Raw genomic sequence first — 20,074 nt, 5'->3', positions numbered from 1 at the left:
GTCAGACACTGGGCTAGGCACTGGACCCCCCAGAGACAAAAATAAAACAGTCTTCACCTTCCAAAGAGCTTACATTTTATTGGGGGCGGGGTGGGGAACAAAACATATACAGATAATAAAGACAAAATATATACAAAGAAAGTATAAAGTGAATTTTTTTCAGGGAGATGGCACTAGCAGCTGGTAGATGTCATGTAAGTGGTGTAACTTGAGGTGAAGTCCTTTGAAGGAAGCTGGGGACTTTAAGAGGTAGGGTTGAGGAAACAATGCATACCAGGTATGTGGAAGAACCAGCACAAAGACAAGTCATGGCTCCTGTCCTCTGGAAGCCTCTCATTTAGTTGAAAGTGAAGCTAAAAATCAAACAATTCAGGGACAGTGTAGTAATAGGCAATGTGTCATTACATGCCCAAGTGAATGAGTGATACAGAGCAGTTAAGTGCTAGAGAAATTGAGAGTAGAGAGAAATGCGTGTGGACTGGGTGGGATGGAGAGGGAAGAACACAGGCACTGAATAAATATAAAGTATTTGTGATATGGTAGAGTGAAACTATTCCAGCTTTAAAAGAAGGTTCATGTTAGTTGGCAATACCACGGCTGGGAAGAACTGGGCCAGATTATAGAGGGCCTTGAATGCCAAGTTGAGTCTTTTCCCAGGGTAGTCTCCTTCCCTAGAAGAGAATTTAAATGCTATTACCTTACTAAGATGGTTGTTTATTGATGTTGTAGTTTTTAGAATCTCCCCTGTGCTTATTTGAGTGTGAAATGGAAACCACTAACACTTTGTAAAGAGAGATCATGCTTGTTTTGGTCTTTGTTTTGTTTTGTTGCAACTGGGAGGGACAGGGAGGGGAGCCAGGGAGCCAAATTCAATTCAGGGTAATTTGGGGGGGGGAGGGGATAAGGCAGCAACAGAAGTCAGAGCATATGCTGTGAAATTTGTGTAATTTGACTCGAAGGCTGGAAACGAGGGGGGGGGAGGAATCAGAGAGAACGGTGTTTGACAGTGTAAGGGCATCATTCTTGAGGAGTCTAGGAAACAAGGCTGAACCAGAGGAGTGAAGAGGGAAGAGGCAGCTGCCTTCTCTGCAACTTCTGGGGCATCCACCTCTTGGATTGCCTGGTCCTGCCTTAGCTAGGATGCTGTTAGCCAAGGTGGCAGTGGCAGAAGTAGCCAATTACTCTAGCAATTACCAAGGCACTGCCATGCTGAGGTCTTAGGGCTTCTCAGCCTCATTCTTTACCTAACCCAGGATATCTATTTTACCTTCATGGCACCATCCAGCTGCTGATGCTGTTTCTGATGTTCAGTGCCGGCTCATCAGTGACAATAGTATTCCTGCCACTTAGCTGTAGATTTTTAGACATAGCTCTTGAACAGAAGGTATGCCTCTATGTTCTATGTTTACCCAGAGGCAGATGCAATTGATTTGCATCTGCAAGGGCCAACCTGTCCTTTGTGCAAGTGGTCAGATACCCCCATGAGTGGGGATGTGCAGGTGCAAGCCGCTGGCATCAGTTTCTTATTGGCTACACAACTGGCAGGCACGATACTAGCCCACGATATTGGGAACTTGGTATTCTGCTTGGTATTTGATTTGTATTTGAAACCAAACAGCAATTAAACTCATTTTCCAAAAATCTGGAAGGGGAAAACCCTAATTTTCTAGGATATTTATATTCGGTGCTAAAAGTGAAGCTCTGTTCTAGAGGCCCCCAGAGCTCATTAGTGATAATGATGGTTATTGTTATCATTGGATCTGTGTGCGTCTGGCTTTCTACAAAAAGGCAGCCAAGTGCAAGGGCTCCCCAGGCTGGATTGGGAAGGAGTGGAGGTATGTGCCCATTTGGTGGAACCCTTGCTGTGCCACCTCCTCCCCGAACTCCATCATTTCCCTAAACCCACCTCCTCTGCCAATAACTCTATATTGTGGTTTCTAAATGATAGGTGTCTCTGAATCCCAAAAGCCATCTAGCATCATTGTGCAGAGATGTGACAGCTAAAATGCTTCCTTTGTGATCAGAGCTAGAGGCAAGATCCTAGACAGGGGCAGCCTGGGGGAGGCAGTTTTTGAGACTTTGTGATCAGCTGCCACTATCCCATACACTTTAGGCGAGTTGTTGTTTGGGAAAAGATCAAAGAACCATCCTCTTGGCCCTATCTTTCACCTGGGGTCTTGGTCCATTGGGGTCCTATTTGGGAAAACAAGCTCTGAGCACTAGTATCACTGACAGGGGCTAACATTGCCATTCTGCTCTGGGTTTGTTTCTGGCAGATGGTAGGAATTATTAAGGCTTCAGAGTAATGGAAGGAGAGAGGACCAGCACGGCCCGCCTCATCAGCCCTGCCCTCTACCTGCCAGGAGCCCTGTCTGTAATGGAATTCCAATACCAAGCCACAGGTGGGAGTGGAATCGCTCTGCAAGTGGTTCGTAAAGCAAGCCAGGCCAGCAAGCTCCTCTGGGTCATCCGGGAAGACCAAGGCAACGAGTGGAGACAAGGAAGGATCATCTTGCCAAGTGATGAAATGGAGTATCAGGTGAGGTGATAAAAGGAGATTTGTGTGAAGATTCAAGGGAATCATCTTGAGCCTTATTTCAATATTTCAAAAGGGCTGTGCCCATTCATCATTAGGGAACGTGGTTAAGCTCCGCTGTTTTCATTGTGTTTCTCCTGTTGCCATAGCAACTAAATGACACTCTTATTTGTTATTCAGAATGTGCCTATCTATACCCCCAGACTTGGCTCTTTGTTCCTCCTATTGCTTCTCTATTGCTGAAATCTTCTCTGGACAAATGCTTCCCCCCCCCCCCCCGCCCCAATTTTATTTTAGATTGTTATCTGGTAGCCTGACAAAGGGACACAAAAGCCAGAAAAATAAACACAAACAAACCTTCCCCTCTAGAAAGGAAAAAGCAAATGTCTAGTTCTTAAGATTCTCTGAAGGAAATATAAACAGCCTTTCCTGACCTGCCTTAATGAATCTGAGCCAGGGAAGGGGAGTGGAAGCTGCTTTCTCTCTCTGTGGCCCTTGGATCAGAGCGAATCCTAAACTAATCATTTCTCTCCCAGTCGCTCTGGCTTTTATGATCTCTGTTGGAGAGAGACAGAGACAGAGACAGAGACAGAGACAGAGACAGAGACAGAGAGACAGACAGAGACAGAGAGAGAGAAAGAGACAGAGACAGACAGACAGAAAGACTGAGACTAGGACTGAGGTACAGGAGAGGTGAGAGCTGCTTCTGGCAGTTGTAGGCTGAGCAAAAATCACCCGAGGCACCCATTGGAATAGGTGACTCCATACCAGCTTCAGCATTAACCTTCTCCTCTCCAGCCAAGAAGCAGCAACAGATGGCGGGTGAGGCAGCCAACTGTTTGCTTAGCTTGCCAGAGGACATGTGCTAGTTTGTAGAGAGAGAGAGAGAGAGAGAGAGAGAGAGAGAGAGCTGAGTGAGGGAGAGAAAAAGAGTGATGATTTAACGTGGCAGAGCAAAGACACCTCTGTTTGCTCACTGCCCTTCCCTTCCCGGTGTTAGAGGAGTGTTGTTGAGTCATTTTCTCCTGGTTGTAATGGTGTACCCGTAAGGAAGCTGTGCCCTGGAAGCAAAGTGAATCCATATGCTCCCTTTCTCACAGTGTCCCAACCTATTCATTTCCTCTGAGTTCTAAGAATGCTTCCAAATACCCAACTTGGATATTGGGGGTGGGGGGAAGGAAAGAACTTTAAACATAGCTAGGGTTAGTTCCCTGCCTTTTGACACAAACCAATTATGGTCCTTTTTAATCAGCATGTTCTACTTGCTGGACATAAAAATTCATCACCTTGTGTGTGTTTTTTTCTCCCTCCACCCCCTCAAATATGCAGTTGATTTGAACCAACTCTTTAGAAATTAAGATTTCTAGCTGCTGCTGCCATGTGGTCAACAGATGCATACCAGGTGCAATAAATGAATGAATGAATGAACAAATGAATGAATAAGCAGATAGATAGATAGATAGATAGATAGATAGATAGATAGATAGATAGATAGATAGATAGATAGATAGAGATAGATAGATAAAGGCAAGTAGGGAGGAAATGATAAATCTTTGCACTGTTTGGTCATGGTAACTTCACCTAACCATGGGATTTGTTCTGATTGTTTTCATAGATTGTGTTCGAGGGAATTCTAGGCAAAGGACGCTCAGGAGAGATTGCCATCGATGATATCCGGATAGGCACTGATATCCCTCTAGAGAACTGCATGGGTATGTCAACATCTGTCTCTTCTTGGCTACTCCAAACTAGACAATAAGTGCTGGTGTATACACCAGAAGGCAGTATATCACTGTGTTAGATGCTGTGCTTCCTGGATTCAACTCAAGGCATAAAACACAGTTGTTACCTCACTAAAAGGAGCTGGCCATTCCTTTTCCTTACTACTAAGGGAGGGAAAAGGAAGAGTAAGGGAGGAAATGCTCTCTAGAGAATGAAGGCTCATGTGCTTGAGGTTAGAAGTGGGTGGAATTCCCGGGGAGTGTTTAAGATAGCTGGAATGCGACATGAGGCAAAGCTTAGTATTCTATATTTCCAATCAAAAATAGATGTACACTAAGTATAATGAACTTCTGAATGCCAAGACCCCATTGTCAAACTCTAGCTTTTAGCAAGGAAAATGCTACAGGATGAAAACCATCTGCCAATCAGGATTACATGCTCAGAAGATTTGATGGATTTAATGGATGCCTTCATGAGCAAGCAAAAAAAATCAACCCCCCCCGCCCCGATTTTTAAATAATTTAAAACCAACAAATATTTTTTTAAAAACCCCAACCAACTTAGACTGGGTTATCAACAGTATAATTACTTAAGAGATTCTTTAACCCGAATGGATTACAAGGAAAACACTGGCATTAAAAGCAAATTCTTGGAAGTTTGGTATCTTATCCATCAAGTGCATAAGCTAAAATGGTCCTTGGAGAATTGCCCAGTGTTCATTGAGTAGCTCATTGACCCCATAGAAGAACAAGGTGCAATACTGTTTTATTAGTCAGATGCCCTTACAAACCTCCATAAGAGACACACTTCCCACTCAGTATCTCAGTTTGGGGTTAATGTTTTCCTACCTGGGCTTTCCTGCTATTGCTTTCCTTGACAGTTTGTCTTCCATACCATGACAACTCACCATGGGCAATGGAATTGTGTCAGTATAGAAAACAGGTAGCATTTAGAAGGGACTAGAGCTTTTTTGGCCTGAGCAGTAGTAACTTTAATAACTCACAGAGTGCTTTTCTTGGCACATTTGTCTTGGGTATGTGTGTATGTGGTGATATCACCAGCACCTGGGATTGCCCTGGTCCCTCTGGGAAACTCCCAGCCTCCCAGCATCTAAAAGTGATCCAGGCTCTGAGAAAGTAATCAGTGGTAAGTAACTGATTACAATACTTTAGGGATCCATTAATCCATGAAGGATTTTTTTGTTCCAAAGAAACTTTAGGCACCTAGTTCCTCTGATGATGTGTTGGGTACGGTACAGAATATGTAAAAGATATGGCCCATGTGCTTTTGGGTTTACCATCTCTGAAGCAAAACCAGAGGGGTTACAGAAAAGTTACCAGAAATAATTTGGCTTCATTCATCTTATTCCATTGTCACTTTTGCCTTCCTCTTTCTAATTTAAAATATCTTTTTCTTCTCTGTCTCTTTCAGAACCTATCACAGCTTTTCCAGGTGAGAAATTTTCAGGTAAAAGATACTTTTAAAGTATACGTACATACTGTTCTTCTGCTTCCCCACCCTCCCATCCCATATAATATGAATTCGAAAAACAATATTCTCCAATCTTGACCAAATCTTTTGTGGTGTTACTTAGGGGAAAATGGGTGATATATCTTCCCAACACTAGATGGCACTAACTACACCTGCAGTGGTAGAAGGGATTGGGAGTCTTACTCTCTCTTGTTTAATTAAAGTTTAGAAGCCAATAATAAAGACAAATAGGTTACGGATAAACCTCTTGGCCCTACATTGACCAATGGAGAGCAACGAGGCTTGAAATGTATGAGTGGTGTGGAAAAAGAGCCAGTAGACAGCGTTAACAAAGAAATCAGTAGCAAATTAAAAGTGAAATGAGGTGGCAATGATTTATTTTAGCATGAAGATGGTTTCTTTCCAGTTTCTGGGCACCGAGACGGAGGTCTCAATTATTCCACAGTAAGGTATAATGGCAGGTGGTTTTGTGAAGGAAGAAAATTAGGAAGTAGACTCTGGAAATGACTGTCAGAAGGAAGGACAATTAGAGTTCAGAAGTTGATGTTTAAAAGTAAAAGGAACAAGGAGAAATGGTGTGTTTAGTGTCTAGAACCGAAGACTTCAAATATAGGGCTAGAGAACAGAAAATGTGATTTTTTAAATCTCCCTGTTAAAGTCAATTGAGTATACAGTGATAACAATAGAATTTAGGGAGCCCACCTCATTTGGAAAAAGAGGAACCCTTTTCAGAATCTGAATAAATGGAAATTCTCTGTGCTATGAAATTTTAGTTGGCTTTTTGTATCTCCCTACCCATAACTGCATAAAAGTGACATTTCTAAAGTCTTTATCAGTAGGTGATTAATGTATGTGTGAAAGGACAGGAGGCACCTGAAGTAAAGGATATTTAGCTTCCTACACTTTGCCTGTGTGTAAGCTGCTCACAGAAACACCCGCATACCCTTCTCTATATTTGCAGGATTTAATCATATCCTGTTCTATGCAAACAGAGTTGTGTGATACTATTATGCCCTGTTAAGATTTACTGGATCTCACCCCAGAGATGATAGCATATCAGAGATAAAGAAAGTCATTTTTATGTCCAAAGTATAGACTTTATCTTTACTTCCATTAATCTGCCCAACTCATGGCTAGCTCAGAGTCACTCAGGGACAGATAAGTCCCTGGTTTGTTACCTGCCTGCACTCTCTTCTAACTCCCTATTAGCTTGCCTAATTCGCGACTCAATAGTCTTGGCTCTAAGGCAGAAGAGGAGTGAAAGGTGGGAATTAGAGTGGGGCTAAAGTGGAAATAACAGGTTTCAATAGTAGGAAGTATCCTTCCCTATTATTCTCCTCTACCCTGTTTCCATCTCATCAAGACAGGTACATAATCACACACACACACACACACACACACACACACACACACACACGGACACATACACACATGTTCAAGATATTAAGTTTACTTGCTTTGGAATTATTTAGATGTGAGATATATGTAAACTTGAACAAAAAAATTTTGGAAGGATGTCCAAAAATTTGCTTGATGACAGTTTGAATTCAAGTTTTTACCTTTAGGGTTCCAGGTACAATATTTATCCGGGTAAAATAAAAATTGTATCTTCTTGGACACATGACTATCAGGTCAGGTCATAACTGTCATAATGTACTGAGATTTAAAATGGCCTTGTAAAGTTACGAAAAGACTTCCCAGTAGTGGCTACACATGCCATTGTGATGTGAGACCCCGTGATTTAGGTCATGACTGATGAGTGTGATGCCAAAGGCTTCACTTCTCTAAAAGAATAAACAAATAGGTGCACATGTGCTCTGTATTCAAGCTGTGAGCAACAATGTGTTTCCCACAAAGCATAACAATGTCTCCTTTAACAAATAAACATGTAAACAAATGTTAGGCCTCTGGGGTGCAAGGTTGGGTATAGTGAGTATTAAAACATCCCCTTTCGTGTGAGAGGGGAAAGAGAGGAGAAAAAAAAGTTATGCATTTCCAAACACAACAGGGTGAGGTTGGGAGCAAAGGGAACTGGTAGTGATAGAGAAAATGATGTTGGTAAAGTTCTATGATGAGAAAATGATGTTGGTAAAGTTCTCTGATAGCTGCTCTTCACATGGATCCCATGTCTTGGTGGATTGGGGTTTTTGTTTGTTTGGGCTTTTTGGAGGAGGGGGGAAGATTGACTGAATGACTCTTTGAGACAGAAATATTACCTTCTTATACTTTTAGTCCTGGGTCTTTGGGGCACTTTGAGATTTGGAGATGTCTTTAAAAGTTTTGCTTTTTTTCCTCATTTTCTTTTTCACCATGAAACATTTTCTTTTGCATTCAAATAGCCTCAAATGTGCTTTCTGCTTTGGCATGTTATCTGTGGCTTTATAATGGTGTGTGAGGGAAAGGGGAGAAAACAGATAAGTTGTGTGTTCATGTGTTTTAACAAAGTCCAATTTTTCTGTTGTTGTGAAATCACCTAGAATAACATGCAGTCTGAGTTGTATGTTTTTTAAAAGCAGTTCATACAAATGTGATGCGACCATGTATCTCTTTTATGAATTGAACAATTAAAGAATAAAAATGTGTCTTATACACAGAAAAGAATAAGAAAGCCCAGAAAAGTAATCCAGTTAAGATGATGGATTCTTTTTTGTTGTTGTTGTAGGGCAATGAGGGTTAAGTGACTTGCCCAGGGTCACAGTCAGTAAGTGTCAAGGGTCTAAGGCTAGATTTGAACTCAGGTCCTCCTGAATCCAAGACCAGTGCTTTATCCACTGCACCACCTAGCTGTCCCTGGATTATTTCTTCTTAACCAGTACTTGAAAACAACAACTAAGAGAAGAGTAATAATAAAGAGGCCAATAAAAATACATAAAGTAGTAAGTAATCAGAGTTCTGCAGTTAGTGGGCAGGTGGTTATTTTTAGCACCTTGCAGCCTGAGAGAGAGTTATTGTTACTGTTACATTATGTTTGTTTTGAAACAAGGAATAGTGGAAATGAATGTGTGTGGCTCACCAACCATTTGGCCCACCAGGATCCTAGACTTTGTGAGCTTGATCCTATACTTTTCTTTTAAGGAAGATGGGAGTGTCCTAAGAACCATTGCTATACCCATCAAGTATCCATGGAATGAATTGAAACAGTAAACTTTTCTTTGTTATAACTTGCTCATTTATCTTTGAAGTATATCTTACAGCCAGGGCCATCTTGAGGGGGTGGGGGGATGAAGGTCTGACATACTATGTGTTTTTTCCTTCTCTCTTTGGTCCCCCAAACCCAAGAACGAACCAACTGTGGATGCATTATGTATATTTAAAATGAACGTCTAGGTCAGACTTGAAGGAGGAACAAGTCTAAGCAGGAAGAAAGGCGATAGTCCCACTTTTATGAGAGCCAGGTTAGCTGATTATATACAAATGAACCTTAGGTTTAGTATCAACTGGCCTGCTAGCTTCTTCCTCGAATACCCCCATCCCATAAAGTGTAGGACTCTACACTTTGTTTGGCTCTCCCAAAGTGTAGGACCTGAGACAGTCCTCCTGTTTCAACATCATCTAGGAATGGCTCAGTTTGGAGTATTTTCAAGTGTTACAAGGATGCTTGTGAGGGTTAATTAGTGTTCAGCAGAGTGATTCTTTGATGAAAGGAAGGAAAGTATTAGTAATCAATCCATGCCCGTGTTTCAGATAGGCAGCTGTGGTGTGTGAATTGTTCCTGGCTTCTCTCTTCCACTCCTCTGACTGCCAGATTAAGACTAGGTGTTGCTGAGCAAGGAAGCATGGAGAACAGATATATGTAAACGGGGTAGCTACTTGGCTGACACTGTTTGCTTTTGGAGACACTCGTGGGTTATGTGTGAGGTATACGGTCCACCCTCAAAGAGGTCGCACACATTCCTCATAGTTTACCATTAATCCAAACAGCTGCCAAGGTCAGTTTGTCTGAAGGGATGGAAATTTCTTTCCCTGACCTCCCTCCTCCATGAACATAAAGGGCAATCCCTGGTTGAAAAAAAGGAAAACAAGCTCTAAGGATGGAGGGTGGGATGGGGGTGGGAGAGAAGGCAGAGATTTTGTGTTGCCATCATTGATCTGAATATAATGGTAGAGTTAGACCTCCAAAGATCAGGGCAACTTCTGGTGGCTTTGGTGAAAACCCTGTGATGTTTCTTACTCATCCCTTCACTGCCTGAGTGGCAAACAGAGATCAAGGGGAGATATTTGCCTCATTAGTCATTTTCAGGACACTTTGTACTTCTCCGTTCTCTCTCAAAAGAGATCAGTGGGCGGCTTACCTCATTCTTCTACCATCTTCTGTAAACTTTCTGTCTGGGGTGGAACCAACTGTTTTTTTTTTTTAATTACATCTAGCAAATTAAACAAACTCCTTGTCTTTGAAGCTCTTCTTCTCTAGGCCCTTCATTTCAACCTATGAAGATAGTGAGTGTCCTTATCCATGTTAGTTCACAGAGCAGATTTCACATGTTTTTAAGAAAAAAAAAGTTTTTGTTTAGAAAACATCTTTTTTCCCTCAATCATCACTGTTGTTGTTCGGTCATTTCAGTTGTTCTTCATGACCCCATAGGCCTTTAGCCATGGGGTTTTCTTGGCAAAGATATTGGAATAGTTTGCTATTTCATTCTCCAGTGGCAAACAGAGGTTAAGTGACTTGTCCAAGGTCACATAGCTAGGAAGTTTCTAAGACTAGATTTGAATTTAGATCTTCTTGACTCTAAGCCTAACATTCTAACCACTGTGCCACCTGGCTGCTCTATTAAATAACAAATTAATATAAAATAATTCAAGAATTAGAAGCAATTTAAGAATTTTTAAAAAGTTATATGAGTAATACAAATAACAGAAATCATGTCATCTTTTAATCTATAAAAATGAATTCTTAAAGGAATAAATAAGAAAAATAAAATCCTGGTATAACCCAATCAAGGAAAGGCCATGCCCACACATCACAACACCTGGACAAGACTGAAATCTCCAAAAAAAAAAAAAGATAGCTCCCTGCTTGCCCCACTCATCTCCTAGAGCAGAAGTTTTAAACAGACGAACAGTATAATTTTAGAATTTCATGAAGATCCTCTGAGGGTCTATAGTGTAGGCAAACATGCAGTGCAGCCCCAAATATAAAGGCTTTAGGTGCATGTCCTGAACCAGATGAACATGATGAACATTTTAAGTATATTTGCTTTTCTATATTTTGTCTCCTCCATTAGAATGTGAGTTCCCATCCTGAGGGTAGCTAGGTGACGCAGTGGATAAAGCACCAGCCTTGGATTCAGGAGGACCTGAGTTCAAATCCGACTTCAGACACTTGACACTTACTAGCTGTGTGACCTTGAGCAAGTCACTTAACCCTCATTGCTCTGCAAAAAAACCCAAAAACATAGAATGTGAGCTCTTCAAGTGCAAGGACTGCCTTAATTCTCTATTTCTATCCCCAACTTTGCATATAGCAAACACTTAATAAATAATTCATTCATTCACGTATGACCACAACAATAGCTCAATCCAACAATTCAGCCAACCAATTCAATTTCTAGAGTTCCAGAAGAGGTGTTCAAGGCAGACCTCAGAGACTAACCCACACCTGACCCAGAATCCCTTCTACAACTTTTCCCATGGGCAATTGACCAACCTCAAAGAATTCTAGTGAGAGGAATACCACTGCCTACAAAGGCAGCCATTTGGGGTTAATACTAATGGCTAGAAAGTTTATCCTTTTATCAGGTCTAAACCTGCCCCTCTCCAGTTTCCATCGTTTGCTCACAGTTCTGTCTTCTGGACACAAGCTCAACAAACTTAATTCCTCTTCTTTGTGTGAAGAGCTCTATGCAAGGCACAAGGGGAGAGAAAAGAGTTTAGATAAGATACATTCTAACTATCTTGGAGATTACATTGTAGTGGGGAGATATATGTGTGTGCATATGTGCATATATATGTATATATGTAGTATTGTACAATGTATTTTTATATTACGTATATTATTACATGCAATAATTTCATATTATATCATCATCACATACAAGGTTATATTATTACACATATTATATCTCAATGTATTACAGATATTGTATTATGGCATAATATTACATAATACATTATATATGTGTATATATATTAAACAATGTACAAAAATCAGTCAATAGTAAGCATTTATTAAGCACCTAGTAGGTTCCAGGCCCTGTGCTAAGCACTACAGATACAATGAAAGGCAAAAGACAGCCCTTGTCCTCAAGGAGCTCACAGTCTAAGGTTCAAAATAATATATGATGAATGTATTCGACCAGAGGAATGAAAGCTAGGTATTGTATGCGAGCCCAGCCCAAAGTCATCACTGACTAAGGAGCACAACTAGACTCCCTGAAGAAGGTGGAATTCTTTCCCAACAAAACACTCTTCAAGATTGTTAGGATCTTTTGCTAGGACCAAATGAAAGCAAGCAAGATAAAAAGAAGATCCACTGGTTGGCTCTTTTGTCTTGTACAAATTTTAAAAAAATTAATTAGCTTATTTTTACATGCATTTATAATCTTTCCCCTCCTCCTAAACCCACACACTCATTGAACAACAACAAAAACCCCTTCATTATAGACAAGCATAGGCCTGCACAGTAAATTACCACATTAGCCATGCCCCCAAAATGTATCTCTCTCTATGCATTAAGCCCATCACTTCTGTGGCTTGAGATGAGTGGCACATTTTATCTCTGGTCTTCTGGACACAGGTCTTTTTACCTTGCTAATAATGTCTGTCATCCCCTGAGAAAGTCAGGGAAAACCAAAAGAGGGTTTAGGTTCCATATGACCCAGGCTTTGTTTGGTTTGGGAAGAAAGAGCTGAATTGAATGCATTTCCATTCACTAGTTATCCCCAACCCTGAAAAGGAGCCAAGTATGGATAGTTGTGCTGATTCCATGTCTTGGTTACCCGATTATTCATTCCCTTCATCCCACCCCTTGACCAGAGACTAGGATGACAGGAGTTTTTGTTTGTTTGTTTTGGTCCAGATTTGTGATTTCTTCACTGTAAGAAATGTCTCTGTCAAAACTCCCTCCACCAAGGCCCGTGAGCAATTTGTTTACAATTTGTGGTCTTAGAGTTTCATAGAGGCGCAGAGATATTAAGTGACTTGTCTGTTGTCACACAGCTAATATGTATCATGGATGGGCTTGTTCTTCTAGAGTTCAAGGCTGGCTCTCTATCTTCCACACCTTATTGCCTTTCTGTTTGACTGAAATAATGAAGCCCAATGCCAGCCATCATAGGCCCATTGGCCCAAGGGACAGACAGTTCCCAGAGACTTAAGGGCTTCCTGGGTTCCTTTGGATTTCAGATCTTCTACATTGCCATTTAGAAGTCCAATGAGAATGGTATAGGTATTTTTTAAATGTTGAATTCTACCATTAAGCTGGAAAAATGCATTTTATTGATAATTTGGGGGATCTTAAGGGGAAGAGGTAGCAATAAGGTGAGACATTTGTAGCTGCTTTCTGGCTTGATAGAAAATTGGGCTGTTGCTATTGCAAGGTCATGTGGTTTGGATGTTGAGTTAATCCCTATTGATTCATTACTGTCATTTTTCTCTGACTGGGAAGCCACATCCTCATTAGAGAATGTCCCTCAAAGGCCATGAGAGCCAAATCCCAAATCAGAGAAAATACCTTCCCCCAGAGGATGCTGTTATGGGGAGCTCTCCTCTGAGTCATTTACTTCGGGCCTCTTCCTTCTTGTATCTTATTTTTCCTTTTGAATTCTTCTGAGCCTGCAAAAAACAAAACCAAAACAAAAGCAAAAAAACAGTGGCAGAGATACTTATCAGCCAGCCAATATTCTTAGGGACCTGAATAAATAAGTTGACACCATTTTGTTGAGAGTGTTAGGCTGGCCATCTGAAGCCAACTTTTCTCAGTTTCCAAATTTCCAGTATGCCCATAAAATTCTTTACCAGCTACAGTGATATCACTGCTGAAAGGCATAAAAGGTTCTGCCAGATGTGTGGGAAATGAGGAAAAGGAAAGAAGGTGAAAGGGTAAAAGTGAGATAAGAAGAGGACAATGAGAACTATAGCCTGGTGTTATTCATTCAGTCAAGAAATATTCATTGGGGCAGCTAGGTGGCGCAGTGGATAAAGCACCGGCCCTGGATTCAGGAGGACCTGAGTTCAAATCCGGCCTCAGACACATGACACTTACTAGCTGTGTGACCCTGGGCAAGTCACTTAACCCCAGTTGCCTCACCAAAAAAGAAAGAAAGAAATATTCATTAAGGGCCTCCTGTATACTAGCTGGGGTACTCTGCCATATCCTCTGGGTCCAGGAACCCTCATCAGTGGCTTTGATATCATTAAGTAAGGGTATGTGTGGTGAAGCCTCTCCTTCTTTTTCAGCTATTCCAGAAGTGCAGGTGATTCTGATTGTCTGAGAATTACAAAAAAAAAAAAAAAAAGGATTCCCTCTTCTTTGGAAAGAGAAGAAACCTTCTGTCTAGAGAAGCTGGCAAGTCACATTGATAAGACAAGAAAGTTAGGCTGTCTTTGACATATTGTCTAAGGAAAGAATATCTTTCTTCCACTATTGGTGAATGCATTAAGAAGTCAACTACATTTTATAAATCAGGAAGAAAAAGTCTGGCATAATGCACATTTCTGCTAAACCCTAACCACTGGAGAAGACTGTTGGGTAATTCATATGGTATTGGTTCAGATCTGAGCCTAAAAGCAAAAGTAACCCAAGCCTTTCTGCATGTCCACTAAGGAAGTTTGAGCAAGGCCCAATACCCTATGCAGAAGTGAGCACCCCAGGAACAATGCTTAGAATTGTTCTTGGTTGTGCCAAAGTATCTTGTGCAGAAGTATCAGGCACACTCTTGAACCACCACTTAATGTCTTGGGACTCAGAACTAGTTGCTAGCCCCAGGATGCAGATAGGGAGTTAGTGGTTTTCCTGAGGTCAAAGACAGAGATTATTCTTCAGTAGAGATCATTTCTGGTTTGAGCAATCTCAGAGGGGGCTCAGAAATATTGTGAACCAGATGCTTCTCTGATGGAACTCTCCAGGAGAAACAAGCTGTAACCCCACTTAACATCATGAGGGACTCTGGCCAATCCTCTCCTCAGGCTCCATTGGGTACAAATATGTTGCATCATCTCTATGGCAACCTGAGTCAGGCCACTGAACTTTGTGGTCATCTAAATTTTACTGTGCCAACTTCATTTTTGTTCAATAATTTTTCTAGGATTGTCTTTTTCTGTGCATGTGAGTGTGTGTGTGTGTGTGTGTGTGTGTGTGTGTGTGTAACTTTCCTGCTGTGCTTCTGCTTGGACTTTTTTCTCATAAGTTCTATTGCAACTCACTGTAAAAACCCTACCTCCAATTAAAAAAAACTAAAATGTGTTAGTCATTGCCTGACAACTGTAGTTGTCCTGTATAGACATGACTGGGCTGATTTTGATGGGCATAGCAGAGTTGGCAAGGTAGGGTGGAATTTGCCTTTAAGTCTAGCCAGGCTAATTAATAAACTGAGAATATTTACATGCCAGGCCAGAATTGGTATTTCCACCCAAATTGCACTTTCATAACTCATAACTCAGTAGTAGTTTCGGCATCGCTTTGTACTTGCATGCATTTCTTGAAAGCATGTGTGTGTTTTCTCTCTCTTTTCTTTTTCTTTTTTTTTAAATTAATTTTTTTTACTAGTGTGCATGCTTCCCACCTAGCAACACTCTTCTATGTCTCTCCACCAGGGGGCACCCTCCTACCAGGGACCGAGCCCACAGTGGACACGGTGTCAGTGCAGCCCATCCCAGCCTACTGGTATTACGTTATAGCCGCAGGAGGTGCCGTTCTGGTGCTGGTCTCCGTCGCATTGGCCCTGGTGCTCCACTACCACCGGTTCCGCTTTGCGGCCAAGAAGACCGATCACTCCATCACCTACAAAACCTCCCACTACACCAACGGGGCCCCTCTGACAGTGGAGCCTACCCTAACCATAAAACTAGAGCAAGACCACAGCACGCAGTGTTGAGAGTGGATCGGTACAGAGGACAAGGACAAAACCCAAATCAAAACAAAAACAAACGAAAAAGACTTCAAAAGCATTGCCTCGATTTTGCACTTTTTCCTCTTCGCCTAGTCTCTGTGTGGACTTCTAGACATCTCTTTCTAATATCCTTAAGCCCCACTCGATTTTCTAACCTGTGCTCTTGGGTTCCCATCTCACCCATTCTCCCTGTGTTGGGGTTCGGTGGGTTTTTTGGTTTGTTTGGCTGTTGTTGTCAAGCAAAAATAACTATAATGCTGCATCGTGGATTATGAGAAAAGCTATGTACCCCCCTTCCCTTAATCCCGACACAACCTGATATAACCCTTCACCCACCCACCCAGAGACTGATTCCTTAATTTTTTTTAGCCTATCCCTTGTACCTCCCCTCAGTGGGCAGTCTGCCAAGAAACTTGATGGGAAAGCCTAGAAATGTGTGTGCGTGCGTGTGTGTGTGTGTGTGTGTGTGTGTATGAGTATCTTATCTATATATGTGTGTCTGAGGGTATGTATGAGTATCTTATCTATGTATAAGAGATGGTGTGTGTGTGTGTGTGTGTGTGTGTGTGTGTGTGTGCGCGCGCGCGCGCGCGCGTGCGCCCACGTGAGAGAGAGAGACTGATTCAATGTGTGTGTCCAGTAAGGGCCCTCTTTCAACTCTTCCTTCTTTTACTTCTCCTGGGGGTTCTGTCTCAAGAAAATAATATGCTAGTTTGTTTACTTGGGGGAAGAAATGGAAGCTTTTTGTTGCCTTATCTAGCACTGGATGTGTTTCTGTTGGCTGTCATTATCATCTCTGGGTACCTAACAAAATAGAGAGGGCATAAGAGAATGGCACCTGGCCTACCGACCTTCCTGACCCAAAAGAAGGGTTCCCCCAAATGGATTCACAAGCATGATCTTTTTTTTTTGTCATGGCCCTTTCATAGTGGATACATGACAGTATCTTAGAGTGATAACACAGAACCATTGGGTGCTAAAGGAACCTTCCCTGCTGCCACCCCTGAAGCTTGAGTTGCCTTATAAAAGAAAAGCTTGTAATGAATGTTTAGCTTCTATTAGTTAAAACCAGCCTTGGAGTAAGTCATAAAGAACAAATCTGAGATGGGTGTTGGAAATGTAGTAGTTACATTGGAGTGGAGGAGCAAGAAGAAAGTGTGGGAAATATTGTACTTTCAGTCTGCTCACTTGGGGAAGGGAGTTGATTGAGTCCTGTGGAAGGGCAGGGGAGTAAAAGATAAGAGTCTTCCCGCTGTCTCCTTCTTTGGCATTATATTGAAATTTTGCTGGCACATCTTAATATTCAGATGGATTTGTGATCTCATTGATTAAAAGTCGTCTCTGCTTATGCAAAACATGGCCTATTGATGCCTACCCATCTGGTGTGACTCATCCTTGTCCTCCCCAAAGTTCACCAGAGAAGGTCCACCCAACATGCTGGAGGCTTTCCTCACTTTCTCCTAACATCACCAGGGTACCAGTAGAACACTCTGGCTGTCTCCCTGTCAACCCCTGAATTACAAAGCCATCCATCTGACTTAAAATATTATAGGAGTACTAGAAAGTAACCCTTTCTAAAAAATTTACCAATGTGCTACTCCTTAAAGCATCAACTAGCACCTGGCAGATGGACCTTATTTTGCATGCCTTTAAAATCCAGATGTTGATTACATCTTCGAGTAGCAAGTGTAGTAAACACGATTCTACTATTGCCCATTAAAGCCATCTAAAGCCATGTGGGGAATGACAACTGAGAGAAATCACCTAGTGATAAAATAATGAAATGGAATCTATATTCAAGTCAAGATGGTTTTTTTTTTCTGTTTTAATGTTTCTACTTATGTTGTCGTGTAGCCCCCTGAATTATCTGGGGAATTACCTGGGGAAGCAATGGATGGCTCTACCAATAAGGACAATTTGTGGTTATCATCACCTCTGTAGGGGAACAGAGACATTCTACTCAACGATGTCTCCTTAACCTCTAGGTAGCCACCAGTACACAGTACTACAGAGTGTTTGGATGCTTGGGAGAGAGAGAGAGATTTAGCATTTCTTCAAAATACCCAGCTCTGCCTCTAGACAGAAAAGTGATTCTTTAGGATTAAATGTCTTTCGTCCTTTGGAAAGGAAGATGCATTCCAGAAAGCATCGCTGATTGTACTTGAAGCATTCCTTTTCCAGTTTTCTCTACTCAGTAAAGAAAAAGATAGTTGAGCAGAAGGTGTCTTGAGATCTCAAGAGGTTTGCTCCTCTCTCAAAAGTCCTGATAGGAAATAGAGGTGAGGTGGGCAGCTGCATAATATGTGATGTGGAGGACTCTGTTGTGACTTCCATGTCAACAGTAGATCAGAAGGGGTTTGGCCCCAGTGATGCTTCTCTTCCTGTCAGTGAACAGTTTGGGTCAATTTTGTTTCATGAAGATGTTAGATATTTCTGTAGGTGCCCTAAGAAGATGATGAGTTAGGAAACACCACCCAGAAAATCCAGCCAGTGTTGTGGCTGGCTGACTTTTCATATACCCTCAGAGATTTTCCCTTCTTTAAAAGAAGATGACAGCAACTTTGTGAACTTTCTGCATCTTTATCAGATGCTCCATGTGGGAAAAATACATTGTCTTTATGCACATGTCAAGGTAGAGTCTATGGGATTGCTCTAGTCTTTGTGAATTCCCATGATGTACTTCAACTGGGGATGTCACACCTCTCTCTCTCTCTCTCTCTCTCTCTCTCTCTCCTTTCCCCCTTCTTAGTATTTTCCCTTCCTTCTTAGTAATTTTCAGGTACTGTGCAAAAAAGGCAGGTTACTCTACAGATGTTAAAAATATGCCACAACCTGCTGCTGCTTTCAGGAATGAAATTATGATTCTTCATTCAAGTGGGGGTGGGGCAGGGTGGGTTAGGGAAGCTAACCATGCTTTAGAGTTGAAATTGGACACGAGTACATGCATGTTGTAGCCCAGTTGAGTCAGGATTGAGAGAGACATGAGAGCAACTGACAGAATGCCACCTATCAGGCTTGTGAAGATTTTCCCACATGGAGGTCCCTTGTCAGTATCTCCTGCTCTTGAACATTAGCAAGATGGAAACATTTTGTCTCTGAGGTGAAGTTCCCTTCCTTGTTATTCTATTAGCAAGTGCTATCATATAGTTTTTGTCCTAGGGCAAAAAAAATCCATATGGTTCCCCTTGCTAAAATGTGATGCTGGAAGTGAGGTGAAACCTTGTCTTTGCCATGCACGCTCCCCACCCCAGCATTTTTCTTTAAAACCAGAATTGGGCAGGAAAGCAACTAGTAACATTTCAGAGGTTGGTATAGATACCCTCTCTTTAAAAATGAAACTAACAAACAAAAACAATATCTCAAATTACCAAAGACAAACCAAGAAAAGACCATTTAGAGATTTTTACTCCCAATTCTTATTCTCTAGAACTGTGACATCCCCTTTCGTTGCCCAGTTGCCTGTGCGTAAAAATAACTTGTGGACATTGGAAATTATTTGAAGATGTATTGTGTGGAATGTAATAAAATGATGATATTTTTATACAAACATCTGGGTTTTTTCTTCCTTGCCTGTGAGAACAAAGTCGGAGTGGAGACTTTGAACAAATTGGTGGTTCTAAAGTTAACATATTACTTTCTAAGCTACAGGGCATTTCTGTGGGAGGTAGGTGGGTTTACTCCTCAGGGCTGAATGCCAACTTTTCATTCCTTTATTTTTATAACTCCTTGTTAGGAATGTCATCCAATATATGCAGCTGAGCCAACTTTTATGATTGGTGTGGGATTTTGCAAAAGTTGCTAAGTGCTAAATTGGTAAATGTGATTCTACAAAATTTCATTTGATAGCAAAACCCTAGAGATGGGTGGTATCATTTCATAGGGCCCCACAGGAGAAGGGCTAACAAAGCTAAGTTAGACTCCCAGGTCTACTCAGATAGAGAGTTCACTTTGGAAAAGAAAGGGCAATGTCTTGTTTAACCCTCTCCTGACACTTGTGCATCTTGTCTCATCCATAACATGGTCCTCTGGTATATGATAGATGGTGAATGTACTAATCCACTTTTCTAAGCAAAAGATTCCCCTTAAAAGGGAGATAACCTTAGCCTGAAGTATGTCTGGAGTCCAAAGAACTTCTGGGTTGCATTTTCAAGAATTTAAAGTGACTGCTAATAAGATGCCTACTACATTCCCCTCTGTCTATCACCACAGTCTCCCTATTGAAATAAGCATCTAGTACACACAGGGGTCCCTAACTGGGGGAGAGGGGGGAGCATGA

General features: G+C 41.5%; 1 protein-coding gene across 1 annotated transcript in view; it reads left to right on the top strand.

Moving 5' to 3' along the window:
* The window catches only part of NRP2 (neuropilin 2), a 156,760-nt gene that overhangs the window by 111,360 nt on the left and 25,326 nt on the right, over positions 1–20,074 (top strand). The window contains 5 exon segments of the mRNA XM_043994885.1: positions 2,277–2,288; positions 2,291–2,331; positions 2,333–2,539; positions 4,152–4,248; positions 5,690–5,710. Of these exon segments, the coding sequence (XP_043850820.1) occupies positions 2,277–2,288; positions 2,291–2,331; positions 2,333–2,539; positions 4,152–4,248; positions 5,690–5,710 (378 nt within the window).

This window comes from Dromiciops gliroides, chromosome 3 (assembly GCF_019393635.1).
Source record: "Dromiciops gliroides isolate mDroGli1 chromosome 3, mDroGli1.pri, whole genome shotgun sequence".
NCBI classification, from domain to species: domain Eukaryota; kingdom Metazoa; phylum Chordata; class Mammalia; order Microbiotheria; family Microbiotheriidae; genus Dromiciops; species Dromiciops gliroides.
Note: the sequence above shows the minus strand (reverse complement) of the source record. Positions and strands in the feature narration are given on the sequence as shown.